We start from the raw sequence: 23,827 nt of genomic DNA, 5'->3' as shown, positions 1-23,827 counted from the left end.
GGGGGGGGTCTTTCAACTCTTGCAGCTGTGATGAATGCTCAGAAAAAAAGGAAGACCAGTCTCTGAATATTTGAGGGAGTGATGATGTGAAAAGTAAGAATGTAAACCTGTATTGTGTGTGGCTACTTGAAAACAGTTGATGTCAGTTAGATCAAAGGCATAAATGTTGAGAGATCTATTTTACACCAATATAATGACAGTTAATGATGATATATTGTATTATTGAAAATTATAAAATGTTTTTGTTCACACCATAGAAAATGATAACTACATGAGGTGACACATTAGTTAAGAAGCCAGATATAACCCATCCAAAATGTACACTTAAAAACATAACACTGGGGCTGGGGCTGGGGCTCAGTGATAGAGTGCTTGCCTTCTACGTGTAAGGCACTGGGTTCGATCCTCAGCACCACATAAAAATAAAGAAATATATTTAAAAAATAACACTGTACACTCTAAAAACATGCAATGCTATCTTTCCATTTAAATTTGATTAATTAATTTAAGCTTTTGAGGTTTGTACTAGAAAAAAACAATGCACATAAGTCAGCTTTGGTTCATTTGTCACTTTAAGTAGCAAAATAAAAGCAGAAGGAATTGCCTCATGGGAATAGGACAGGCAGATGAAGAAGTGAGTACCCAAAACTGTTTATTTCCCTTAAGAGTTTGTTAGCACTATGCTTGAAAATAATAATTAGAAACATTACTTTGTGATCACATGGACAAAAATCCTCTGAACATTCTAATCTTCACAAAATACAGTGTAAAAACTCTCTTGGTCCAAGTTAAACATTTTAAAGATACGGTATTCTACCCTGTATCTTTTCTAATGTAACTCAGGTGAATTCTTTCCTAAGTCAATATTCATACAAGAATGTGTAGTGTTCAGTGTGTAGAACTATTATATTTATAATGTGAAAAATCAAATTTAGGAGGTCCTTTCTTAAATGTGCCTCTTTATATGTTAGGAATAATTTTGGGGTTCTTAATTATTGTTATTTTATTAAAATATAAAGACATAAAGCAAGTAGAGATATCAAAACAAATTTCTTAACGTGCACATGCAACACTTATGAAAGAACATGAGCTTTCGACAATTGTAATGTCAAGAAAAGTGCATCCACATCACAGGCAATAAGCTTTATGTTGTCCCAACCCCTTCTTTGACATACTCAGAAATCCCTCAGTACGTCAATGGGTTGTTCTCTACCTTCCCAAAAAAGGAATGGTTTAGTGTTAGACACATAATTTCAGGAAGAGGAATAGGATCTTTTATTCATGTGTAAATGATTCTGTTACCTGGAAGATAAGCATAAGACAAGAAAGACCTGTGGAGTAAAGAAATAAATTCATGTGACTAGGGCATAAATTCCCTTTACCCTTACAAAATATGGAAGCAATCCCATGAGAACCAATGTTTGACCAAACACTTGCTCACAATCATTCTGTATAACTCAAGACCATTGACAGGACTTAGAGATAGGTTCTCTTCTCAAACAGTGATACATATGAGGAATTTGTTATACTGTATTTTCAGCTCTAAAATTAAATAGATACATGTGTGTATATATGTGTGTGTATGAATATACATGTATGTTCAGAAGGAAACAACAAAGAACATTAAAAATTATTTTAACTTCCAGAAAGTGAGATGAGCCTAACACTTCTCAGTTTAGTATGCCATAGCCATATTGAAGATTGAAAGGACATGTCTGATATATATTATTTGGTGTCAATTAAATTTTATTTAAATATTTTCAGAGAGTATTTATACAAGTGTATGTATAAAATTACATTCAATGTAAAATATGCATCTAATCAATATATTCATGAAATTCTTTATCTTAATTCTTGTCTCTCAAATGTGGATGTTCAAATTCCATCAATTTTAAAATATATGGTTTCAAATACATAAAAATTGTATGATAAAATACAATTGAAAACATTTTATAGTCCCCAGAAGTAGATTTTTAAAAAATTAGAGGTAAAGATACCATTCTTTGCAAGCCTGGACCTTTACTGTCCATCCTCACCACCCCAAGAAACAGTTAACTAAGTTATTTCTTACAGATAAAGCCATTTGTATTTTCACAGGGTTCATCCAAAATATTTTGCCTTGGATTATATGCTATGCAGGACTTTGGATTTAAAGTTTCTGATGATGGAAATCTATAACAAAAAAAAGAAAATGTTAGCATGGAAAAAAAGAAATATGAATGTTCAGGGATATTATTTTATTAAATGGTAGAACTTTTAAAAGCTTTAAGTGATATATTAGCAAACTATTATTTATTTTCAATATCCGTAATTATGATTTTAGCATACAATACTTTACAAAATTCAGTTATTCTCTTATACTCAGTAGATTGAGGCCACGGTTTTTTAATTTTTTATTTTGTTTTGTTCTGTTTTGTTTACTTTGCTCATAAATGGTTTACATGTATGATGTTTTACTTCTACTTGGTTTAAGAAATATTAGTTGACCTAATTTGGGAAAACAAACCAGTTCATTTTACTTCTCAAAAGAATGAAAAACATTATAAATGAACTTTGTCATTGTATGACTCTACAAATCCTATATTCATGAATGAACATTACATTTAAAGATAACATAGAAAATAAGCCCAGAATATTTGAAAAACAGGAGAATGCTAATAATATTGGGTCTTTATCAGAACAAATAATAAATATTGTTTCTCTAGATGGCTCAGTGCATACATGTATACTTCCAAGTGCTTGTACTAAGGTTAAAAAAAAAAAAAGGAGTATCTGTCAATAAGAGTACACTAACTTTCATGCCATTGAACCTAAACTTGAGGAGTGTTCTGGGTGGATCTATGGTTATGTCTTTTTTGTTTTACGTGTATTCATGCCCTGCACAGGTAATATTAGCTACAATCACCCTGCCTGGATGTGACCTTCCCTAGTCAGAACTAACTAAGGATAAATTCACAAGAAGCAAAAAAAAGGCCTTAATGGCCAGAAACTTACAGATCCTGATTGGGAGATGAGCCATCCTTCCATAACCAGGCACCATGTTCTTCACTATATGAGAGTCCAATCCAAAAAAAGGATTGAGAGGAGTTCATGAAACCCTGCTTCAAGACAAAGACAAGCGTATTAATCAAATGTGAATCTACTCTAGGATTATTCCATACTTCTTTCTTGGTACCAGGGATTGAACCCAGGGGCGCTTAACCAATGAGCCACATCCCAACCCCTTTTAATATTTTATTTTGAGACAGAGTCTTGCTAGGTTGCTTAGGGCCTTGCTAAATTGCTGAGGCTGGCTTCAATTTGTGATCCTCCTGCCTCAGCCTCCTGAGCTACTGGGATTACAGGCATGTACCACCAGTCTGGTTATAATAATACTTTAAAGAAAGTTAGAGCTCAGAATAAGATTCAGCCTGTCCATTACATAATCTGAAATTATTTTTAGCTTCTAATTTATAGTCACATGCCTCAAATTTCTAATTTATTAGACCCATTTATTTGTGAAGCCAATGAGATTGAATCCAAATTTTACTTCCCGAAAGAATGAGAAACATCATAAATGAACTTAAGAGTTTTCATATAACCCTTCCTTCAGAGAGGAGCAATGATCAAATTTGATTCCAAATTTACAGTATCTTGAAGGATAAATCTCATGAATACAACCTTCTTACCCTATGCTCAGCACAGATCTTACCTGTACCTTAAGAATTTTGTCATTTTTTGGTAAGAATTTGATAATTTTTATGATCACATACTATACTACTGCTTCTATATTATATTACAGAAAGATTGACAAAAGCTATATAATTACAAAGGAAATTATACACTAGATTAGAATAACTCAAATTTCTAAAGTCACTTTTTTGGTTTTTTGATTAACATGTAAAAATAATGACTTATTGCTTATTCTTTGAATTCTTGCTGACAAGTTTGTGGTATTTATCCAGATTTTTATGGTTATGATGTAAATCTTTGAAGAATTTTATATAGGTTTTAATGATTGCTTCCAGGTTGAAATTGTTAGGTTTCTGGTTCAAATATAACCATTCAAAAAATATATATAACCATTTATTTTCTATCTGATTAGAAATACAAATCAAAGTATTCAGCTTATATAACATATTTTATGGGTTCAAATAAAATGTAGGAAACAAGAATAAAGTACATGCCAATTCATCTCTGCTTTGGAGCTGAAGTAGACTGGAATTCTGAGCAGCACAAAAATGGAAACTTTCATACCAAGTTTTTCTTTCATTAGAAATGAAATAACAGTGGCACTGATGCCCAATCCACTTTTCTGGGCAAGAGCAGCAGTCAGACACTAAGAAAAAAAAATGAGATGACTCAGGAGATTTAAATTTTTTCAATGCTACTTATTCATTTAAAAATTGTGTGCCATTTATTATTGTTTTTCTACAAATATTCTTTGGTAATCTTCTATATAAACTATGGTTCAGAGAATATTAACACAAACTAATGAAACATTTTTTTTTCTATTTAAATATATAATGGTGCACTGCTAGGTTTAACCTGGAATGTCCCCAAAGACCCAGGGGTGAGAAACTTGGTTCCCTGCTTAGTGTCATCAGGAGGTGATACAGGGCCTAGTGGGAAGTTTTAGGTCACTGGGGGCATACCATTGAAGGAGATAGTGGGCCCTGGCCTCTTCCCACTGTCTTGGCATAATGTGAATAGTTCCATTCCACCATGTGACTCCACCATGATGTGGTAACTTGCTATAGGCCAAAAACAGCAGGGTCAACCAATTAGGTACTAACACCTCCAAAACTAGAAGCCAAAATATGTTTTTTCTTTGTAGAAGTTGATTATCTTAGATATTTGTCACAGTTCTAGAAAGCCAACTGACACATACACATTCAATGTAATTTAATCATTTTTTCATTAGAGAACTATGAAATGTGACTATCCTACAATCAACAGGCAAACTTGTGTCACTAACTGCAATATTTTTTCATGCATCTGTGTGTGAAAACAAGATACTGTCTTTTTAATTCTTTATCAGTCATAGAATTTGCAAAGAATGGAACCTACCTTCTTGGAGTTCTATCATAGATCCTGGAGAGAATGTTGGTTGGATAGTTTGTTTAGTATATGCTGTTAAAAAAACATTAAGGATTTACTTAATCAGGTTTTTGGAATAATAATAGGTTTATGGAATAATCAAATATTACAAAGTAGTAAAATGAAATATTTACTATTAAATGATGTAATTGCAATTTTGATCTTTATATAGACTTTCTAGAAAAACTTACAAATTTTCAGCAAAATTCCCAAAGTAGCCATCAACAAAAGGCATATTACTCCCAAGGCCCCAGAAATCAATCTCCACAGAGTGATCTGAGAAACTGTAGAGAAAAAAATGTATATGATGATGATTTAAAGAACAAACACAGGAGCTGAAGTTCATAAGAGGAGAAGCCAATGAGATTGAATCCAAAGAGTTCTTCATTTGGTAACAGAGATATCTTTCCAATTGAAGATTGGAAAATGAAGACATTTTGTTCAAAATGCCACCAATACCAACATTTTTATATATGTTATTCTTCAGTGAGATAATTCATGCATGTTCTTTTCTATGAGTTCTATCTCAGTAAAGTAGATTTCTCACTTATCTTTTACCTTGGCAAAGAAGTCAAAATATCTGCTGTAAGAAGAGATCAACAGGCAGCAAACTGTTTGATGAGCTTATATAACAGACATTTACTGTTTTTCTTTCAACAAAATCACAAGATATATAATATAATTACCATTAGATGATGAGGAAAAAAAGTATTAAGGCTAGTAAATATCCACCTTACAAATCAAATCAAATTTTGTCTAGGTTCAGAGTCTTTTATTTGACATATTCTGTCATTGTCACAAGAATACTACTAGGGACTGTGCCCCTCCTTAATTTCAATGCAAGATCTGCTCTAATAAACAGGTTTCTGAAGGTACTATAGGTGAGATAACTTGGGAGCATTCTGAAACTGTGTGATGAGAGATGGCACAACCAGTGTGTGGGTTGGAGGCCCAAGTTCAACACAGCACACTGAATTATGACACATAAGTGACTTTTTTCTTTATGCTTTTTAAAAAATCTCATTCAAATTTTTTTCTTTTGCTCTAAAACATTTCAACATTAGTAGATTCTGAATTAAATTAGTACACCCTCAAAGAGTGATATTGTCTATAACAACAGTGCAATGTGTCAGTCTGTGTCATTTTTGAATGTCACATGACAAATATTAAATTAAAGACTTTGAAGCACCGTGTCATTAAAATCTGACATTCTCTATTTCAGTGCTAGAAATTTGTTGTTTACCATTGAACCACTTATGTTCATGTTTTATTACAAATTTAGAGGTACCTTATCAGAAGCCACTCGAACCGTTGGAAAAGTTTACAAAAGATTTTACTTTATAAAATCACACATGACTTACAAAATGAAGAATCAGGAAAGTAAAATGAATGCAAGGCGACTAATAGACAGAAAGCCTAAACATCCTTTTTAAATTTTAAAGCACTGTTCTGAAATTAGCTAATCTATGAGATGCATTTTTCTGGTTGTTTTTTATGTTTTCAATTTTATGATGAGGCTGCGCATACCTGCCATTTGAAAAGATGTTCCCGACTTGATGGAGAGAAGACACAATGTGTCTGCCTTAGCAGGAATGGTGTTAGATCATGAAGCTGAGCAGGAGGCTAAGGCTGGAGAAACTAAATATAAAAGAGAAAGAAAATTTGTGTATTAAAATAATGTTCTTGAATCATCTATTAATGAGAAGCATAGGTATAGATAGTGATATGAATAAGAAGTGGTAAAAATCACAAGCTTCTAAGATGCTCTAGGAACCACAATACAGGAAATCCTCACTATACTTTTGTAATGGAAACACTTGAACCAGAACACAAGAAGGTGAGAAGGAGTTCTTTCCAATGTTTGTGCAGAAAAGTTGTCTTAAAAATTATTTGGAAAGTAGGGAAAAATATGTGCAAACCAGTGATAAATTTATTTAGCATAATAAAGTTCCATGCTGATCTTTCTCTTAATAATAATCTTTATTATTTACCTTGTACTGTGCACAGTTTAAAGCATGTAGCTTTAACCTTGACATCTAAAAATTTTTTAAAATTAACTTCTAAAAAATGGCTAAATAATCAAGATACAAAAAACAGTCGCATTTGAGTAATGGGTAATATGAGACCTAGTAGAGCTGAGTGACTTGATCAAGGTCCCTGAAACTTGAAAGCCAGGCAGTCTTTCTCCAGAGCACACATGTGATATATTTTAAACCAAGCCCATCTCTTTGTATGTATGTATTTTGGAGACATTAATTTCATTTCTTTAGCACAGACTGGATAGTACTTCCATGTCTTATTCTGTTTCTGCCTCATTAACCCAGCCCAAAAGGTGGAACCAGAGTGGCTTCCCACTACTGCTTTATGAACACACAGGTATGTGCACGCATGCACACAAAAGCACATGCCTGTGCTCCAACACTGCCTCAGGTGTTCTAAATCAACATGTCAGTGCCTCATTCACATTAGGCTTAGACATTTCTTTCAACATGACTTGACCATTGTATATGACTAGTTGCTCTATAATTCTTATTTTTACTAACATGGATTATTATAATTATTGTGTTATTCAGATTATATATATATACTTTAGTTCACTTTTTTGTCCTCAGAAGAGTAACCTTATTGGGTGCCGTAACATGTGCCTATAATCCTAGTGGCTCCAGAAGCTGAGGCAGGAGGATTACAAGTTCAAAACCAGCCTCAGCAATGGCGAGTCGCTAAGCAACTCAGTGAGACCCTGTCTCTAAATAAAATATAAAATAGGGCTGGGGATGTGGCTCGGTGGTCGAGTGCTCCTGAGTTCAATCCCTGGTACCCCACCCCCAAAAGAGTAACCTTATTCATGAGTAACCAATTATGAAACAGGTGTGGCAGAATAAGAGTCTCGCTCGAGAGCAGGGATTTGGGTCTATGGAGACACCCACTACCATTCATCCCCACACAAAATAAGACTCCCATGTCAACTTTTTGTGTTTTATATGTATTTTTAAGCAATATAATTTGCTATACATTTGTTTTATTATAAGAGATTTTCAACCCCAAAAGAAAAATAATACAAATGCCAAAATAAAGGTTATGATTTGATTTTCATTTCCATGAAGTCAGAAGTTTAGCCATGAAGTTAAAAGTTTCATCTGTTTAATTTGCATTGTGTGCATATAGCTGATTTCACAGAACCACTAAAATTGCTAAAATATAAATCATTACCAGAGAACATAGTCATGAAAATTCCTCCATTCAGATTTTATGCACATCCTAATGGAAAGAAGTGATTTATAAATGATCCTTTAATCACTTGATCTCTATTCTTTTTCAGGATGGGAGCAAGACAAAGCTGAACTAGCATAAAGTTGTCTGATTTTGCTCATTTTTTTAATCTCATGTAAAATTGCCTTAACTACAAAATAGTTTAGGATTTTGCTTTCAGATTTTGATTTAAATGGTACCAATTTGTAACAGGACTGAAGTAGAGATCACACTAAACTTCAACACTAACAGAACCACCTTTAGAAAAATTTCAGACCAATTGGTGAGACTGTCTTTGTGAGACTCGTACTAGTGACTTTTTTTTTCCTTTTCATCTTAGTTCACTGACTCAGAAGTAAAAATCCGGTAAAGACATGTTTGATTCAAGAACAATAGGCCCAAGACACAAATAAGAAAACTGAATACATACCAGTAAGCACACAGTTAATTCTTCCTAAATTGTCAGTCCTGGTTGATCCTTTGATTCCTTTTTGTATCTAGACAGTAAATTATTTCATGCCATAGGATCCCTACCACACATCTCTATTTGCAGCAGAATTTTTCATTGTCCTGCCCATATCCCTTGGAATATTTGGGGAACTCTGGAACAATAGTATCAGCATCTCTGTTTCTATGAAATGTTTTTTTTTCCCCCTCTTAAACCCACTGAAAGCCTTGCTGCTCTCACACATGGCAGTCTAAGTGCTGAATAGTTATCACCAGGGTGAACCTCAATCAGTCAATCTCCAGATTTGTTATGGTCCAGACAACACTAGCCCTAAGCAAAGAAGTTTTGAAAACTGTTCTTTATCCCATTTCCCAGAATCCCTCAACAGTGTCAACTCCAGTTTCCTCCAAGTAGCTAGATGGAGAGTAAGAGAACATTTATTTTGTTCTGCCTTCCCCTTCCTGAATTAACAGTCTGTTTCCTACCTTTACTTGATATACATACCAAATAAACTTTGCACTCAAAACGTTTGTGAGTCTGTTGCAGAAAGATCCCAAACTGAAACTTCACAGAAAGTTCAGCTGCACTAGAGCTAAATTTATTTTTGAAAAGTTATGTCTTCTTTTCAAAGATGCATCTCCCTTTGCAGCTCCTCCCCTCCTCTGGTGTCCACTGCAAGTAACCACACCCTTCCTCCCCATAATTTCCAGTGCCCTTGTTTAAAGCAAATGATGACTTCAATAACTCAAACATCTTTCAAACTCGAGCAAAGACCTGGCGAAAAGAAAACTATGTCCATTTAATATATGAATGGTGAAATCTTTTCTCAACATTTTATAACTAAAATGTTGCACAACATTCTAGCAGTCCATGTTTCAATAGATCCAAATGGGAATTTATTTTGGTCTCACTACTTCTGACAAATATGTGCATGCTCTGAGTGGAAAGAAAATTGCTGTCACCAGTCTGCTGTCCACTCTCCTTTTCAGAGGTAGGAAGGTCTTCCTGAGAAATAAAGAAAGGATCCTGACCTGGAACAGCTTTTTGTAAACTTGCTAATGATAAGCTTGTTATCAAAAACTAGTAGATTTTTCTTAGCAAAATCCTTATCTGTGACGTGTTTTTAGCAACAAGTATTGCCTGTCTAAATTGTTTATTTTTTTAAAAAAAGTTAGTATATAATCTATGAGTTGATGGAACAAGGTTTCCTAGAAAATGACATAAAAGTTACAGAACCATCTGAGTGACCAAAGAGGATGTGTCATGACCAAAGCATCTATTTTTGTGTAAATAATAAAGCCATCCATTATTTTGTGATCTCATGTTATCTGTTAGTCTGGTCAGAGTGTTTTCTAAAGCAGAAAGCAAGGGCCAAAGTTAGCCCATTGGCAGACCAGACAACTTACTGCTCTGTCCTTACCTGACAATTACTGTATCCCTGAAATTATTAATAAAGTTGGATATTAGGTGAAATCTGTGGTGACTCTTATGAGTCTAATTTGACAATTCAATCCTTTGTGCTATATTCTTGAGAACTGGTAAGTTGTATCCATGTGGTTAGTGAGAAGTAATGCATCAAATTGTATATGTAAAATCAAACACCTCTGCCACTCATATGAACTCAAAGCAAAAGTTATCATTGCCCCTTCTCAAATCCATAGGAAATTTGTACTTTGGCACCTCTTAGTCTGGGGCTTTCTTTTCCCCTCCTGTGCTGACATCTTTCCTGTACTCGCACAAAGGAATTCTCCAGACCTGACATATAAATACTCCAGCATTTTTTTGCTTCTCTAAAATGCAGGGACTATGTGGGGTTGCATGTTTGAAAGGAGGAAATGTGTGAAAATGGTGTTTCCCGCCCTTAAGACTAAGAGAAACTCCCTGAAAATAAGGGAAAGAAGAATAAGCATAATGGTGTAACCGTGGAGGGGTGAGGAAGATAAAAGAAGAGATCAGAGATGCAGGACTGTGTGCCACTGACATGAGGAAACCAGGCTGTGAGAAGAGAGGCCACGCTGGGAGATGCTCGTGTGCCACTCATGCCAGTGCTTCCCTTCGTGTAGTCATTATGGGAGTTGAGTAAATGTCTGAAAAAAATTCACCCTCTTTGCAGAGGACTACTAACACATTTCCTGCTTCCAGGGGATATTCTAATTGGGATTTTTTTGTTATCTGGAGGTAATTTCTTTTCAAAAGAAATCACATTCATATAATTTAACATCTAGTCACCCCTGTTTCTTGACATATTCAAGAATTGTTGTAAGCCTTAAGCAACCAAAAATGAAATAAAATAAATAAAAATTAAAAATTCAGAATAAAGTAGCCATTGTTTTGTTTAGACAAAAGAAGTATGAGATTCACCCTTGGATGCAAAAGTGATAAAGTATCTTTATATACCTTCCCAGAGAAAGTGACTAGAACTAGAAAACAGAAACGAAATGCTACACCTGGGGGAAGGATCCAGGTGAGCACAAGTGGAAAACAGAACTGTTAATTTTCATCATAAGACTTCTGTACTATGGACTTCTAAAACATATGTATATGTTTACTTTATGAAAAAAAAATAGACAAGCAGGACACAGTAGTGCATGCTTGAAATCCCAGTGACTCAAGAGACTGAGGCAGTTGGATTGCAAGTTCAAGGCCAGACCCAGCAATGTAGTGAGACCCTGTCTTAAAATAAAAAATACAAAGGGCTGGGGATGTAATTCAGTGATAGAGTGTTGTACAATCCAATCCCCAGTATATTAAGAGAGAAAGAGAGAGAGAGAGAGAGAGAGAGAGAGAGAGAGAGAGAGAGAGATAATACAATTAAGCAAAAAATAAATCTTCAAGATGTCAAGACACATAGTTTTGAAATCACTTTAATGCTCTAAATGCTTTGAGAGATGGTATTTTCTAATCCACGCCTATCACCATGACGTTTATTTTTTTTCTGATTTGCACCTTGAATAATTCAAGGGCAAAAATGATTCTGGTTTAATAATTCCATTCCTTAGAATTCAAGAAAAAAAATGGAGATTTTCTAGTCTTGGCATATTGTGTAATGAGATGGCGAGATCAAATCATCTATGCCCTCAAATATATTATTAATGCTAGAAATACACTATTGTAGAATAGAGGACGGGAACTGAGAGAGAGGGAGGAGGGGAGGGCTCTGGGAAGTACTAGAGAATGAAGTCTACTAAAATATGTCCACGTATGAATATATCACATATATAATTATAATGCACTAATTAAAAAATAATAATAATAGGTGGGAGATTAGAGTAGAGCAAGCAGACTGGGGAGGGAGGAGAGGAAAGGAAAAATACTGGGGAATGAGTTTGATCAAATATGTCACGTGCATGCACAAGTATGGCATAATGAATCCCACTATTATATGTAATTATAGTGAAGTACTAAAAATATGCTATTACATGCAAAATAAAAATGTTAGTCCAAATTTCTTAAGATATTTCTGTACCATTACCATTAAAAGTGAGTTGTACAATATTCAGCATATAATATTTAGAGACAGAGCTTTCTGGTTTAATTGGAGGGAAAAAGGACAAGTTAGATTTGTGTTACAAAGCTGCTTTCCTAAGTTATTAATATTTCTCTGCCTGACATGCTTGGCAGTCAATACTATAGCACTAGGCTTTGCAAAAAGAAAATGCTTTTTCATATGGTCATTAAAAAGACCAGAAGCTAGAAGCTCAAATTTGCTTCCTCCTTTGTTTAGTAATGGGTGGGATTTATAGGAAGGGAGAGGGGAGAAGTTGCTTGTTAATTGGCTGGCAAGTTTTAGGGTTATTTTGTGCAGGCATAGATGGTCATCATGCCTCTTCACAGGTTGCATAATTGGAGGGCAGTTATGTGCTTGTAACCTCAAAACGTCTTTAACCAGATGAGCTGGCTTCTTCAGTACCTGTCCATTCTTAAAAAGCTGTTTCCAAACAGTGCATGAGTGGATTCTGAACTCTTTTCCTGAAAGAAAACTGAAGAACTTTGTTATTTAAGGAACTTATTTCCAGGTGTGTCCAGGCTTCAGCTGATTTAAGTACTTCAGGACATCACAACTGAAGGCAACTGTAGATTAGACCTTAACGTGTTCTGTTGTTTACGTGGTCGAAACAGCACAGATTCTGAGTGGAGCCCTAGCAAAACACCTTTCTTAAAAGGATGGGCCAATTTCAATGTTTGTGTCTTTCATATTATTCCACATCTTCTATCAGTAATGTCAAAAGATACATCATTTTTAACAAAACATAAATTATAATTATTATACTGCAAGATATTTGAATTGCCTGTTAAATAATACAGTAAGATTGAAATCTCGTTTTACATTGAAACTAGGTTTTAAAATTATAATCGCCTATTTCATCTTTAATCACCTAAAGGCCAAAGCATTAACCTAATGTAATTTTAAGTGACACATCTCAAGGTATGAAAATTAATACACATGCTTCATTCATGATTAGGATAATTTCATTTTCATGGAAGCATAGGTGTCTATATTCTAATGTAAAAGTAGATCAGTTTTAGTAATTATAAATTTCCTGAATTTCATTCACATTTATAAAAACCTGATTTTTATGATATTTATGCAATATGTTAAGGTTTATGATGTCAGTTTTATAGTGAGTGATTTAAGTAAAAGTAATAACCAGATAACCTGTTCAAAAGTCCATTCAGTGTCCTCTATTTTGTACCATTGGTCTACCAGTCTGTTTTGATGCCAACACCATGCTGTTTTTGTTACTATTGCTCTGTAGTATCGTTTAAGGTCTGGTATAGTGATGCCACCTGCTTCAGTCTTCCTGCTAAAGGATTGATTTAGCTACTCTGGCTCTCTCATTTTTCCAGATGAATTTCATGACTGCTTTTTCTATTTTTATGAGGAATGTCATTGGGATTTTGATCAAAATTGCATTGAATCTGTATGGTGCTTTTGGTAGTATGGTCATTTTGAAAATATCAATTCTGCTGATCCAAGAGCAAGGTAGATCTTTCATCTTCTAAGGTCTTCTTTGACTTCTTTCTTTAGGGTTCTGTAATTTTCATTATATAGATATTTCACCTCTTTTGTTAAGTTGATTTCCAAGTATTTTTTAAGGCTATTGTAAATGGGGTGTGTTTTCCTTATTTCCCTTTCTGAGGACTTGCCACTGATATATAGAAATGCACTTGATTTATGGGTGTTGATTTTCTATCCTGCTACTTTGCTGAATTCATTTACTAGTTCTAGAAGTTTTCTGGTGGAATTTTTAGGGTGTTCTAGGTATAGAATCCACAAAATTACTATTATCTTATATTAGATAAAGGTGCTAAAACATTCATTGAAGAAAACATAGCCTCTTAAAATGGTGCTGGAAAAACTGGAAATCCATATGCAATAAAATAAAATTAAACCCCGATCACTCACCATGCACAAAACTCAATTTAAAATGGATCAAGGACCTAGGAATAAAACCAGAGACTCTGCGTCTAATAGAAGAAAAACTAGGCCCTAATCTCCATTATGTGGTATTAGGCCCAACTTTCTTAATAAGACCCCTTTGGTGCAAGAATTAAAATCAAGAATCAATAAATGGGATGGACTCAAACTAAAAAGTTTCTTCTCAGCAAAAGAAACAATTTGTGAGGTGAATAGAGAACCTACATCTTGGGAGCAAATCTCTATCCCTCACACATCAGATAGAGCACTAACCTCTAGGGTATATAAAAAACTCAAAAAGCTAAGCACCAAAAAAAACCCCCAAAACCCAATCAATAAATGGGCCAAGGACCTGAACAGACACTTCTCAGAAGATGATATACAATCAATCAACAAATATATATATAAAAAAATGTTTATCATTGCTAGCAATTAGAGAAATGCAAATCAAAACTACTCTAAGATTTTATTTCACTTCAGTCAGAATGGCAGCTATTATGAAGACAAACAACAGAAAGTGTTGGTGAAGATGTGGGGAAAAAAGTACATTCATAGACTGCTGGTGGGACTGCAAATTGGTGCAGCCAATATGGAAAGCAGTATGGAGATTTCTTGGAAAATTGGGAATGGAACCACCATTTGACCCAGCTATCCCTCTCCTGGGTCTATACCCAAAGGATTTAAAAACATCATAATATAGGGACACAGCCACATCAATGTTTATAGCAGCACAATTCACAATAGCTAAACTGTGGAACCAACCTAGATGCCCTTCAATAGATGAATGGATTAAAAAAATGGCATATATACACAATGAAATATTACTCAGCAATAAAAGAGAATAAAATCATGGCAGTTGCAGGTAAATGGATGGAGTTAGAGAAGATAATGCTTAGTGAAGTTAGCCAATCCCCCCCAAAAAATGCCAAATGTTTTCTCTGATACAAGGAGGCTGATTCATAGTAAGGTAGGGAGTGGCGGGGCGTGGGAGGAATAGACAAAATCTAGATAGGGAAGAGGGGTGGGAGGGGAAGTGAGGGGTTATGGGGTTAGAAATGATGATGGAATGTGACGAATATTATTATCTAAAGTACATGGATGAAGACACAAATTGGTATGAATATACTTTGTATAGAACCAGAGATATAAAAGATTGTGCTATATTTGTGTAATAAGAATTGTAATGCATTCCACTGTCATACACAAATAAAAAAATTTAGAAAAAGGAAAAAAAGTCCATTTAGTGACTAAACAATCAAATTCAAAGTGTTTATCTTAATTTTGAAGTATTTCTCATGAATTCCCAAAGAACACTGTGGTATACTTAGTTTGAGAACATACTGACTCATATCTACTCTCTAGATGAAATAGACTAGAATGTGGAGAATCACAGAGGGTTTAGTTCTCAATCAAAAGTTTTGTTTTAGTAATTAGGAGGTAACCCATGGATCTGTTCCCCATGTACTCTTTACCAGAACAGGGTCATAGAGAGGGAGAGACAACATCAGATTGAAATGAAGAAAGAACTCATGTGGAATTGAACTTTGATCATGATCTTAGAGAATAAATAAGACTTGGAAATACAGATGTGATTATTATGAAATGAATTACAGGTAACTGTCCCATCTGATTTGAAGACCTAAGAGAGAGAAACAAAATTCAACAAACTACAATCTTTCTTTTTACCATTTTGAAGGACAGATATATATGTTATATACATATTCATATATATAAATACATAAATCAATCATTTAACGGTCATAATTTCAGAAACAGAACACTTTGAGAGCTCCCTAGAAATCTCATTTAACCTTTCAATGACTACCCTCTTTGTATTTCCAGGCATCAGCACCGTCTTAGCCTCTAGTACTGCAGTTTAGTTTGCCTACTTTTGAAATGTATGGAACTAGAACAATATAATGTGAACTCCTTTGTGGCTAGATTATTTTGCTTTGGTTCCTGTGATTCATTGAAGAACTCCATTCTATCACGTTGATCTTGAGTAAGAATAGATAGAAACCACTTTAGTCAGTGGATAGTAAAAACTGATTAGCTTAAATCATGTGGGCCCCTGTTTGTGCATTGGAGTGAGGCCAACTTCATGCAAAACAAAATGGGATAGCAAGATTATCTAAAGAAAATTTTGAGGCACTGAACTTCTGTGAGGATAAACTTAAGCAAATTGGTAATGACTGTTAATACATTTTTGTGTCTGTTTTGTTTTTCTTTAGTAATTTTTTTCTAAGAATTGGTCTTTCTGAATAAGTCTTTCACTAATCTACATGTACAAGTTTATTGTGAAGCATAGTAACTGGGAAAAGATGAGAATGAGGAGTACACGTGTGAGTATATTGTGTTGAGAAGTCTTCGCATCTAGATTCAGCAAGTACAAGTTATATTACAATGACCTCCATGAGCTTTGATCCAGAAATAGCATCTACCATCTCTGATGTAGAGTAAATCTTATATTAAATAATATAACAGAATTTGACCTCAATGAGAAAACCAGCCACGAAATTGTAACATAAGAAGCAAAGGAAAATGAGGATAGCTATTGCTAATACCAAGGAAATAACAGTACATCTGTTAACTTCTGTTTTTTTTTTTTAACTTCTATGTTGAAATGAATATAGAGTGAGAAAAAGTTGTGACAAAGTCTAGGGTGCTTTCTGTACTACGTACATGTGTAAATGGGGTGAAAAATTGTTACCAATTATTTTGTCACTTTGAAATATGTTTAGTATAGAAAAGAGGATAAATATTAAAACTCTTATTTACCAATTTTCATATTAATGATTTGGTGCAATAGGGGAGAAATTAAACACTTGTTTGGTTCAGTATAGGATAATTTTTAACATATTACATTCCACTTCCAGTGCTTGTGTTGCATTTTATTTCAATATATTTGTGTGTGTATGCAAATGTGTACATATGTACACACATACATATATAAACACATGTATGTGTCTCTTAATGAAATATTTGATGTTCATATAATTTACTGATAAAGAAATTAATACATGATGAATTTCATGTTTAATACTTTCTTTTTTAAACTAGATTTTTATGTTTATACAAAGCAGTTGGGTTCATCCTTACAAACTCAGACACGCATGGAAATTGATATCAATTTCTAATACTTTCTAAAATGAAAAAAAGATCATACAAATATACCTAGAAATAGGAAATTATTTATATGCCTTTTAATATTCTTCTTAGAGTTAAATATTTTGACATCATTTCAAATTAAATAGTCCATTTCATATTGGTCATTCAGTTTCAGCCCCAAACATTTCAAGAATCAGCTAGGAGTGTGCTGTATGGGTCTTGCTCTGGCTTCTCTAGGAATAGAAATGGCCACTGTAGCCCCAGTTTAAGTAAAGAGATATTTATCAGGGTAGAAATGCTGATTTTCAGTTCTTAGGCAATGCCATGTTTTAATTCAGTCTCTGATATGTTCACCAATGGCTTTGCAGTTATACTTTGGGTTTGGATACTCCCTTGTCTTTATGATTATGTTATCATTTTACAGTTTCAATATTAACTGATAGTTATGAATTCACTCAAAGATATTGACCAAAGACATTACAAAAGGAAAAATTTCCCTTCTGCAACTATGTTAAGTTAAAAGTACCAAGAGACCCACTTCTCACCAGAGGAAATAAGCAGATTACAACAAAAAACAAGTGAAACCAAAGCAGCAACCAAATTTGCATCTATCTCTGGAATAGCTTTCTCAGAGTCAAATGAAAGAAATAACAAGGTGCAAGTTCTGTATACATGTAGATCTCTCTGAGCACTAGATGCTGCCTGATATCTTTTTTACAAAGTAGTGATGTCTACACGTAAGTGTCCAAATAATGGTGACACAATTGGCCAGATATATTTTGAAAACATATTGGCTCCCTGATTGCTCAGGAAATTACTAGGAAGGGATTTATAAAGCTGAGTGGAGAAAACATCACTTTTTTCAACACCTCTTACTTTCAGGGCTAACATATATCTTTTTTTTTTTTTCAAAATAACAGGTTAGTGGGCCACATGGGACTCAGCAAAGTTTAAGAACCTCAGGAAAAAGCTGCAGAGCTCAGCTGTGGCTGAGGCATGTCACCTCCTGTGTAGTTGCTGATAGCTTCTCTGTGGTGAGCCTGTGGGTAGGCCTTTGGGTTCTCAAACTGAAATAGCATACCGAAGTTGTCAGATTGGTCTGTTCTTGAACTCTAGAGTTCAAGCACTGTGACTAAGTATCTGTGAAATGGCACCGAGCCCCTTTCTTGGCTTTTAGGCAAAAATGTGTGCATTGCCGAGCTCCATAGTCATCTGCTGATGAAATGGGCAAGAAGAAACAGCGACATAAGAAGTAAAAAAGATTCCCTAAGAATAATAAGACACACCAGCACCCAAACAGGAAATTCAGAATCAGATCAGTGAAAACCTGTCATCTAAAGAGAACACCTTTTAACTTTTTAAGATGTCAATGAGTGTTAAAAATTTTGCACATTTCCAAGCTTCAGTAGCCTGAGGCAAAAATGAGAAAAATTCCATATGAAAGACTATTGTTAAGATTTTAAAATTTACCTTCTAATGCTTTAATAGTGAAGTGTTCTACTTTGTTACTGTTAACAACTTTTGTGTTTACTCTCTGCTGGGCTTAGTGTTACATTATTTGCAAGACTTATCTAATGTTTAGAAACCCTAGAATATTGATAGTTTTATTTCTTGAATTTCATAGTTGAAGATAGGATTATCAAGGAGATAAACTCAAAGTCAACTGAGCTGGGAATGGCTGAACTGAGTCTCACTAAATTTTGTCTTCCTCTTCTAAATCAAAAAGTAGAGACTAATTTACATAATTGTAAGAAAATTATATTTTATTTTTCCTTAATAATCCTGGAATTTTTTGATCTTCATTTAAATTTAAACATGTAAATAACTATAGATATGTGGAATATGTTTATTATGATATCTGCACATATGTGTACATATATAAAGCATCTACATAAACTGAAGTATGTTGTCTAGTTTTTCTTACTGAAAAAAAATCAAGATTTAAGCAGATAAACTAATTAGTGACAAAAATTTGCATAACCTAGTAGTGGTATTTAAAGTCCTAGTAAGCTTTAAGATATATGCTGTATTTTCTGTTTTCCAGTTTCATGCCTCTGTCTCCTAAGAAATATAATTTAATTTTAAAAAGGATCTATCTAAATATACCAGTGTCTGTTACTGAAATTTATGATACTTCAGGATATAAAATAATTCACTGAGGAAGATATAAGCCACAGGAGTGTATGATTCTTTTTTTTTTTTTCCTTGAACACAGACACTTGGGTATTTTTCTTTCTTTCTTTCTTTCTTTCTCTTTCTTTCTTTCTTTTTCTTTCTTTCTTTTTTTATATCACACCTTTCTATTTTAGTTTTGAAAATTAAATTTTTTTATTCTAATTTGTTATGTATGACAGCAGAGTGCATTACAATTCATATTACATATGGTCCTTTATAGAATTTATTTACACTTATTTGAAGTTAGGTTTCATGGTTGGAGAAAAAAATTCTATCTTGTTCCTTCTTTTTTTTAAAGTATTTTTTGGTGTGTGAGAGTGTGTGTGCATGTATATGTGGTAGGAGAGATAAGGACTCTAACCAGAAAGATATAAATGTGAGAAATAAGCATTATAACTGATTGTAGCAGCTAAAGTTTATTTACTATTGACTATATGTGGCTATCTTGTTTACAATGGTCTAAGCAGACACTAACGGGAAAATGATGTGAATACATATTATTTCTTGGTTAAATATCTCTAATATCAGTTTTATATAATTACAGCACAATTTTATTAAGAACCTAATAAAGCTGCAAACAACATGCTCAAGTTCAGAGATAAAAGATGTAGTTTAAGTCAGCTTCTTGAGACAAAGTGGGAAATATTAGTCATGTCTTGGTTGAGAAAACCTTTCCTGATGGTATTAAGACACTTGCTATTTTTACCTTGCTATTTTAGAATAGTCAAAAAATTTTTCTCATATATGCTAAATTTTATAGCACATTTTAATAATTTTTTTCCCTATTAGAAAATCCTTCAGAGTCCTGAAAACTGAAAGAGAAAGAAATAGCCTGCACCTTGTTTACTTTATCCAAGTGCTTGAAATGAGGGTTAATTCTCTTACTATTTCCAGTGGTTGACATGAAGTGAAAGTAAGTGTTGGGTGTTGTTATTCACTATGGAAAATTGTATGAATATTAATTAACATGTGGAGGCATCTCCGAAGAGTGTTACATTTTTGCAATTTACTAGTCATATCTTTAAAATGATATGCTAAATGTTTTGAAACCACCTTTAGAGATCATTTGAATGATTTTCTCTCCCCTTCAATACTGTATTAACAAAATAATATTTTCCCTTACAATAAAATGATAAGATTTTCATTGATATAAAGCAGAAGCATCTTTAATGGGAAAGTAAAGCGCTGATATTAGAATTACTTAACTCAACATTTTTAAAATCAAGTTTTAAGAAATATTGTATAATTAGATTATTAAAATGTTTAGCATTAACACTTGTTCTAAAAATATTTCAGGCTAAAATAGATTTCTTTAGTTAGAAAAAATTACTGGGTATTTGCTAAGTGACTGACATTCTTCTGGATACTACAGATACAAAAGAAAGAAATATATTTATTTTATTACATGGACAATAAAAACACACACACAAAAAGTTTAAAAAGTTTATTGGATAAAAATAAAGCACTAGAAATGTAAAACAAAAGTGAGCCAGGGGTGAGGTGTGACAATAAAATTTTAAATCATGAATGAGGAAAAAATAACTGAGCAAAGCACATGCAAATAGACAAATGGGCAAGCCACAGAGGTTGGGGAGAAACACTAAATCTTCCATGGAGCCCACATTAAGATGCAAGTATTCATTTAGCTCATGTTTTCTGGAATACACCTAAAATTGTTACTAAGAAATTTATATTCTAATCCCAGAAGTGCTTCCTTATAAAATATGGCTATATACCAAGAATGACCAAGATTTTACCAAGAATCCTAAATTAGATGTATCTATCATATTTATATTATTCTTAAAGTTTATGTACCTTTACAAGAAAACAGTTCTTTGGACCTTATAAATTTCTTATGAATATAAACCAAAGGAATAAAAACTTTATTGTCAGCTCCGGTCTATGGTGATGCTGGTGACAAAAATTTACATCTGACATTAAGATATGGAAAATCACATCTTCCTGTGGAAAGATATTTGTACATAAAATGCCAATTTGGCCTCTATTTGCTAAAGAGGCTATTGGAATAAATACTTCTGATATATTGTATGCTTATTGTGTCACAAAACACTGAGGGCAAATTCTCTCATGATTTGCATAACATTTTTGCAATTTATCAGTAAGAAGTATGAACATGGAGTGAGAAAATTGAGTGATTTGCATTTATGCATGTTACTTATTTAATGAACACCAATAAATACATATTGTCTACCATGCATGAAATTATAAAGAATTCTCATTTAATAGCTACTAATCTTATCCTATCCATCTATCCCAATGGCTCTCTAATCTAACTTCAAACACGTGCCCTGTACTGGACATTCATTACTTTAGGTGTAGTCTCTCCAAGGCTTTTTTTTAAGTTTTTTTTAAAATTTGTTTTAATTAGTTACCCATGACAGTACAATGACCTTGACATATCATACATTTGAAATAGATGGGATATAATACCTCATTTTTCTGATTATACAGGTTGCAGAATCACATTGGTCATGCATTCACATATATACACACAGTACTAATAATGTCTGTTTCATTCTACTATCCTTCCTATCTCCCCAACCTCTCCCCTCCCCTCCCTTCACTTCTCTCTACCTAATCTAGGGTAACACTATTCTTTTTTTTTCCTCACATCTTCACTCATGTATTTTGTATAACAATGAGGGTCTCCTTCCACCATCCATGCAATTCCCTTTCTCCCTTCCTTTCCCTCCCACCCTTCTTCCCTATGTAGAGGTAATCTTCTTCCCATGCTCTTCTTCCCTACCCCATTTTGAGACACCCCCTTATATCAGAGAAGACATTCGGCATTTGTTTTTTTGGGATTGGCTAACCTCACTTAGCATAATCTGCTCTAATGCCATCCATTTCCCTGCAAATGCCATGATCTTATTATTTTTTAGTGCTGAGTAATATTCCATTATGTACATATGCCACATTTTTTAATCCATTCATCCATTGAAGGGCATCTAGGCTGGCTCCACAGTCTAGCTATTGTGAATTGTGCTGCTATAGTATATAGTCCAAGAAGAGGAATAGCTGGGTCAAATGGTGGTTCCATTCACAGCTTTCCAAGGAATTTCCATACTGCTTTCCAAATTGGCTGCACCAATTTGCAGTCCCACCAGAAGTGTATGAGTGTATCTTTTCCCCCCACAACTACCTTATATTAGACAAAGATGCTAAAAGCATACAATGGAGAAAGGATAGCAACTTCAACAAATGGTGCTGGGAGAACTGGAAATCCATATACAACAAAATGAAATTGAATCCCTATCTCTCACCATGCACAAAAGTTAACTCAAAATGGATCAAGGATCTAGGAATCAAACCAGAGACTCTGTGTCTAATAGAAGAAAAAGTTGGCCCTAATCTCCATCACGTGGGGTTAGGCCCCAAGTTCCTTAATAAGACACCTATAGCACAAGAATTAAAACCAAGAATCAACAAATGGGATGAATTCAAGCTAAAAAGTTTTTTCTCAGCAAGAGAAATAATATCTGAGGTGAATAGGGAGCCTACATCCTGGGAACAAATTTTTACCCCTCACACATCAGATAGAGCTCTAATCTCTAGGGTATACAAAGAACTCAAAAAGCTAAACACCAAAAAAAAAATCACAAATAACCCAATCAATAAATGGGCCAAGGACCTGAACAGACACTTCTCAGAAGAGGATATACAATCAATCAACAAATATACGAAAAAATGTTCATCATCTCTAGCAATCAGAGAAATACAAATTAAAACTACTCTAAGATACCATCTCACTCCAAGGCTTTTAATCATTACAAAACCTAGCTATATTTATTATAAAGCAAAGCTTTATACAGTTATGGCAGGCCTAGCATCTAAAACAAGCACACAATAAGGCATAAGCATGCTCAAATTAAGAAATTGCTGCAACCTCTATTGTGCAACAAAATTGAATTTCTATCACTACAGCTCCATGTGTCTAGAGAAGGGGAAGACAAAAGGAAAATATACATATATACTATTGAACACTGACTCTGCCACAGTGCTTGTCTGGTGGTTATCTATCTCTGTTAGGCCTGCCAGAAAAAGTAACATGATAGCCAGGATTTGATCCTTCTTATTTTCTTTTATATTCATAATCTTCAAATTGTGTCTAAGCTCCAGTGACTTTCAAAGTAATTATTTTTTAAAGAATGAATATGTGAATGCATTAAATGAAGGGGTTAATTAATAAATGAGCATACATATGTATACACACACATATATACATACTTATGGAACAGAGACCATTATTTATTAGTTACAGTAAGTGGAGAGATTAGGGGAAATCTCTGGATTCTGATATGATCCTGGCCTACTGTTCCTGTGCGACC

At 33.9% G+C, this 23,827-nt stretch overlaps 1 protein-coding gene across 6 annotated transcripts; it reads right to left on the bottom strand.

Moving 5' to 3' along the window:
• Nucleotides 1-1,723: 1,723 nt before the first annotated feature.
• On the bottom strand, nucleotides 1,724-9,431 carry LOC107145564 (natural killer cells antigen CD94). 6 transcript variants are annotated; one of them, XM_048795052.1, is made up of 8 exons: nucleotides 9,281-9,431; nucleotides 6,607-6,717; nucleotides 5,271-5,363; nucleotides 5,050-5,112; nucleotides 4,635-4,733; nucleotides 4,167-4,318; nucleotides 2,995-3,101; nucleotides 1,724-2,172 (listed from the first exon to the last, which is right to left on the bottom strand). In XM_048795052.1, exons 2-8 carry the CDS (start codon nucleotides 6,611-6,613, stop codon nucleotides 2,061-2,063), a joined length of 633 nt encoding a protein of 210 aa, XP_048651009.1. In that variant the 5' UTR covers nucleotides 6,614-6,717; nucleotides 9,281-9,431; the 3' UTR covers nucleotides 1,724-2,060. The 6 variants fall into 6 exon arrangements, with proteins under 6 accessions (XP_048651009.1, XP_015345063.1, XP_048651012.1 ...); XM_015489577.2 differs by having other exon boundaries at nucleotides 2,995-3,098; XM_048795055.1 differs by lacking the exon at nucleotides 4,635-4,733.
• Nucleotides 9,432-23,827: the final 14,396 nt, after the last annotated feature.

Source organism: Marmota marmota, unplaced genomic scaffold, assembly GCF_001458135.2.
Source record: "Marmota marmota marmota unplaced genomic scaffold, marMar, whole genome shotgun sequence".
NCBI classification, from domain to species: domain Eukaryota; kingdom Metazoa; phylum Chordata; class Mammalia; order Rodentia; family Sciuridae; genus Marmota; species Marmota marmota.
This window is presented reverse-complemented; position numbering and strand designations above follow the sequence as displayed.

Coding starts and splice junctions, on each gene's coding strand:
- LOC107145564 (XM_048795052.1), bottom strand. Junction 4,734..5,049: donor TATGATAGAACTCCAAGAAG/GTAGGTTCCATT, acceptor TTTGGCCTATAG/CAAGTTACCACATCATGGTG. Junction 4,319..4,634: donor GCCCACTATCTCCTTCAATG/GTATGCCCCCAG, acceptor TTTTTTTCTTAG/TGTCTGACTGCTGCTCTTGC.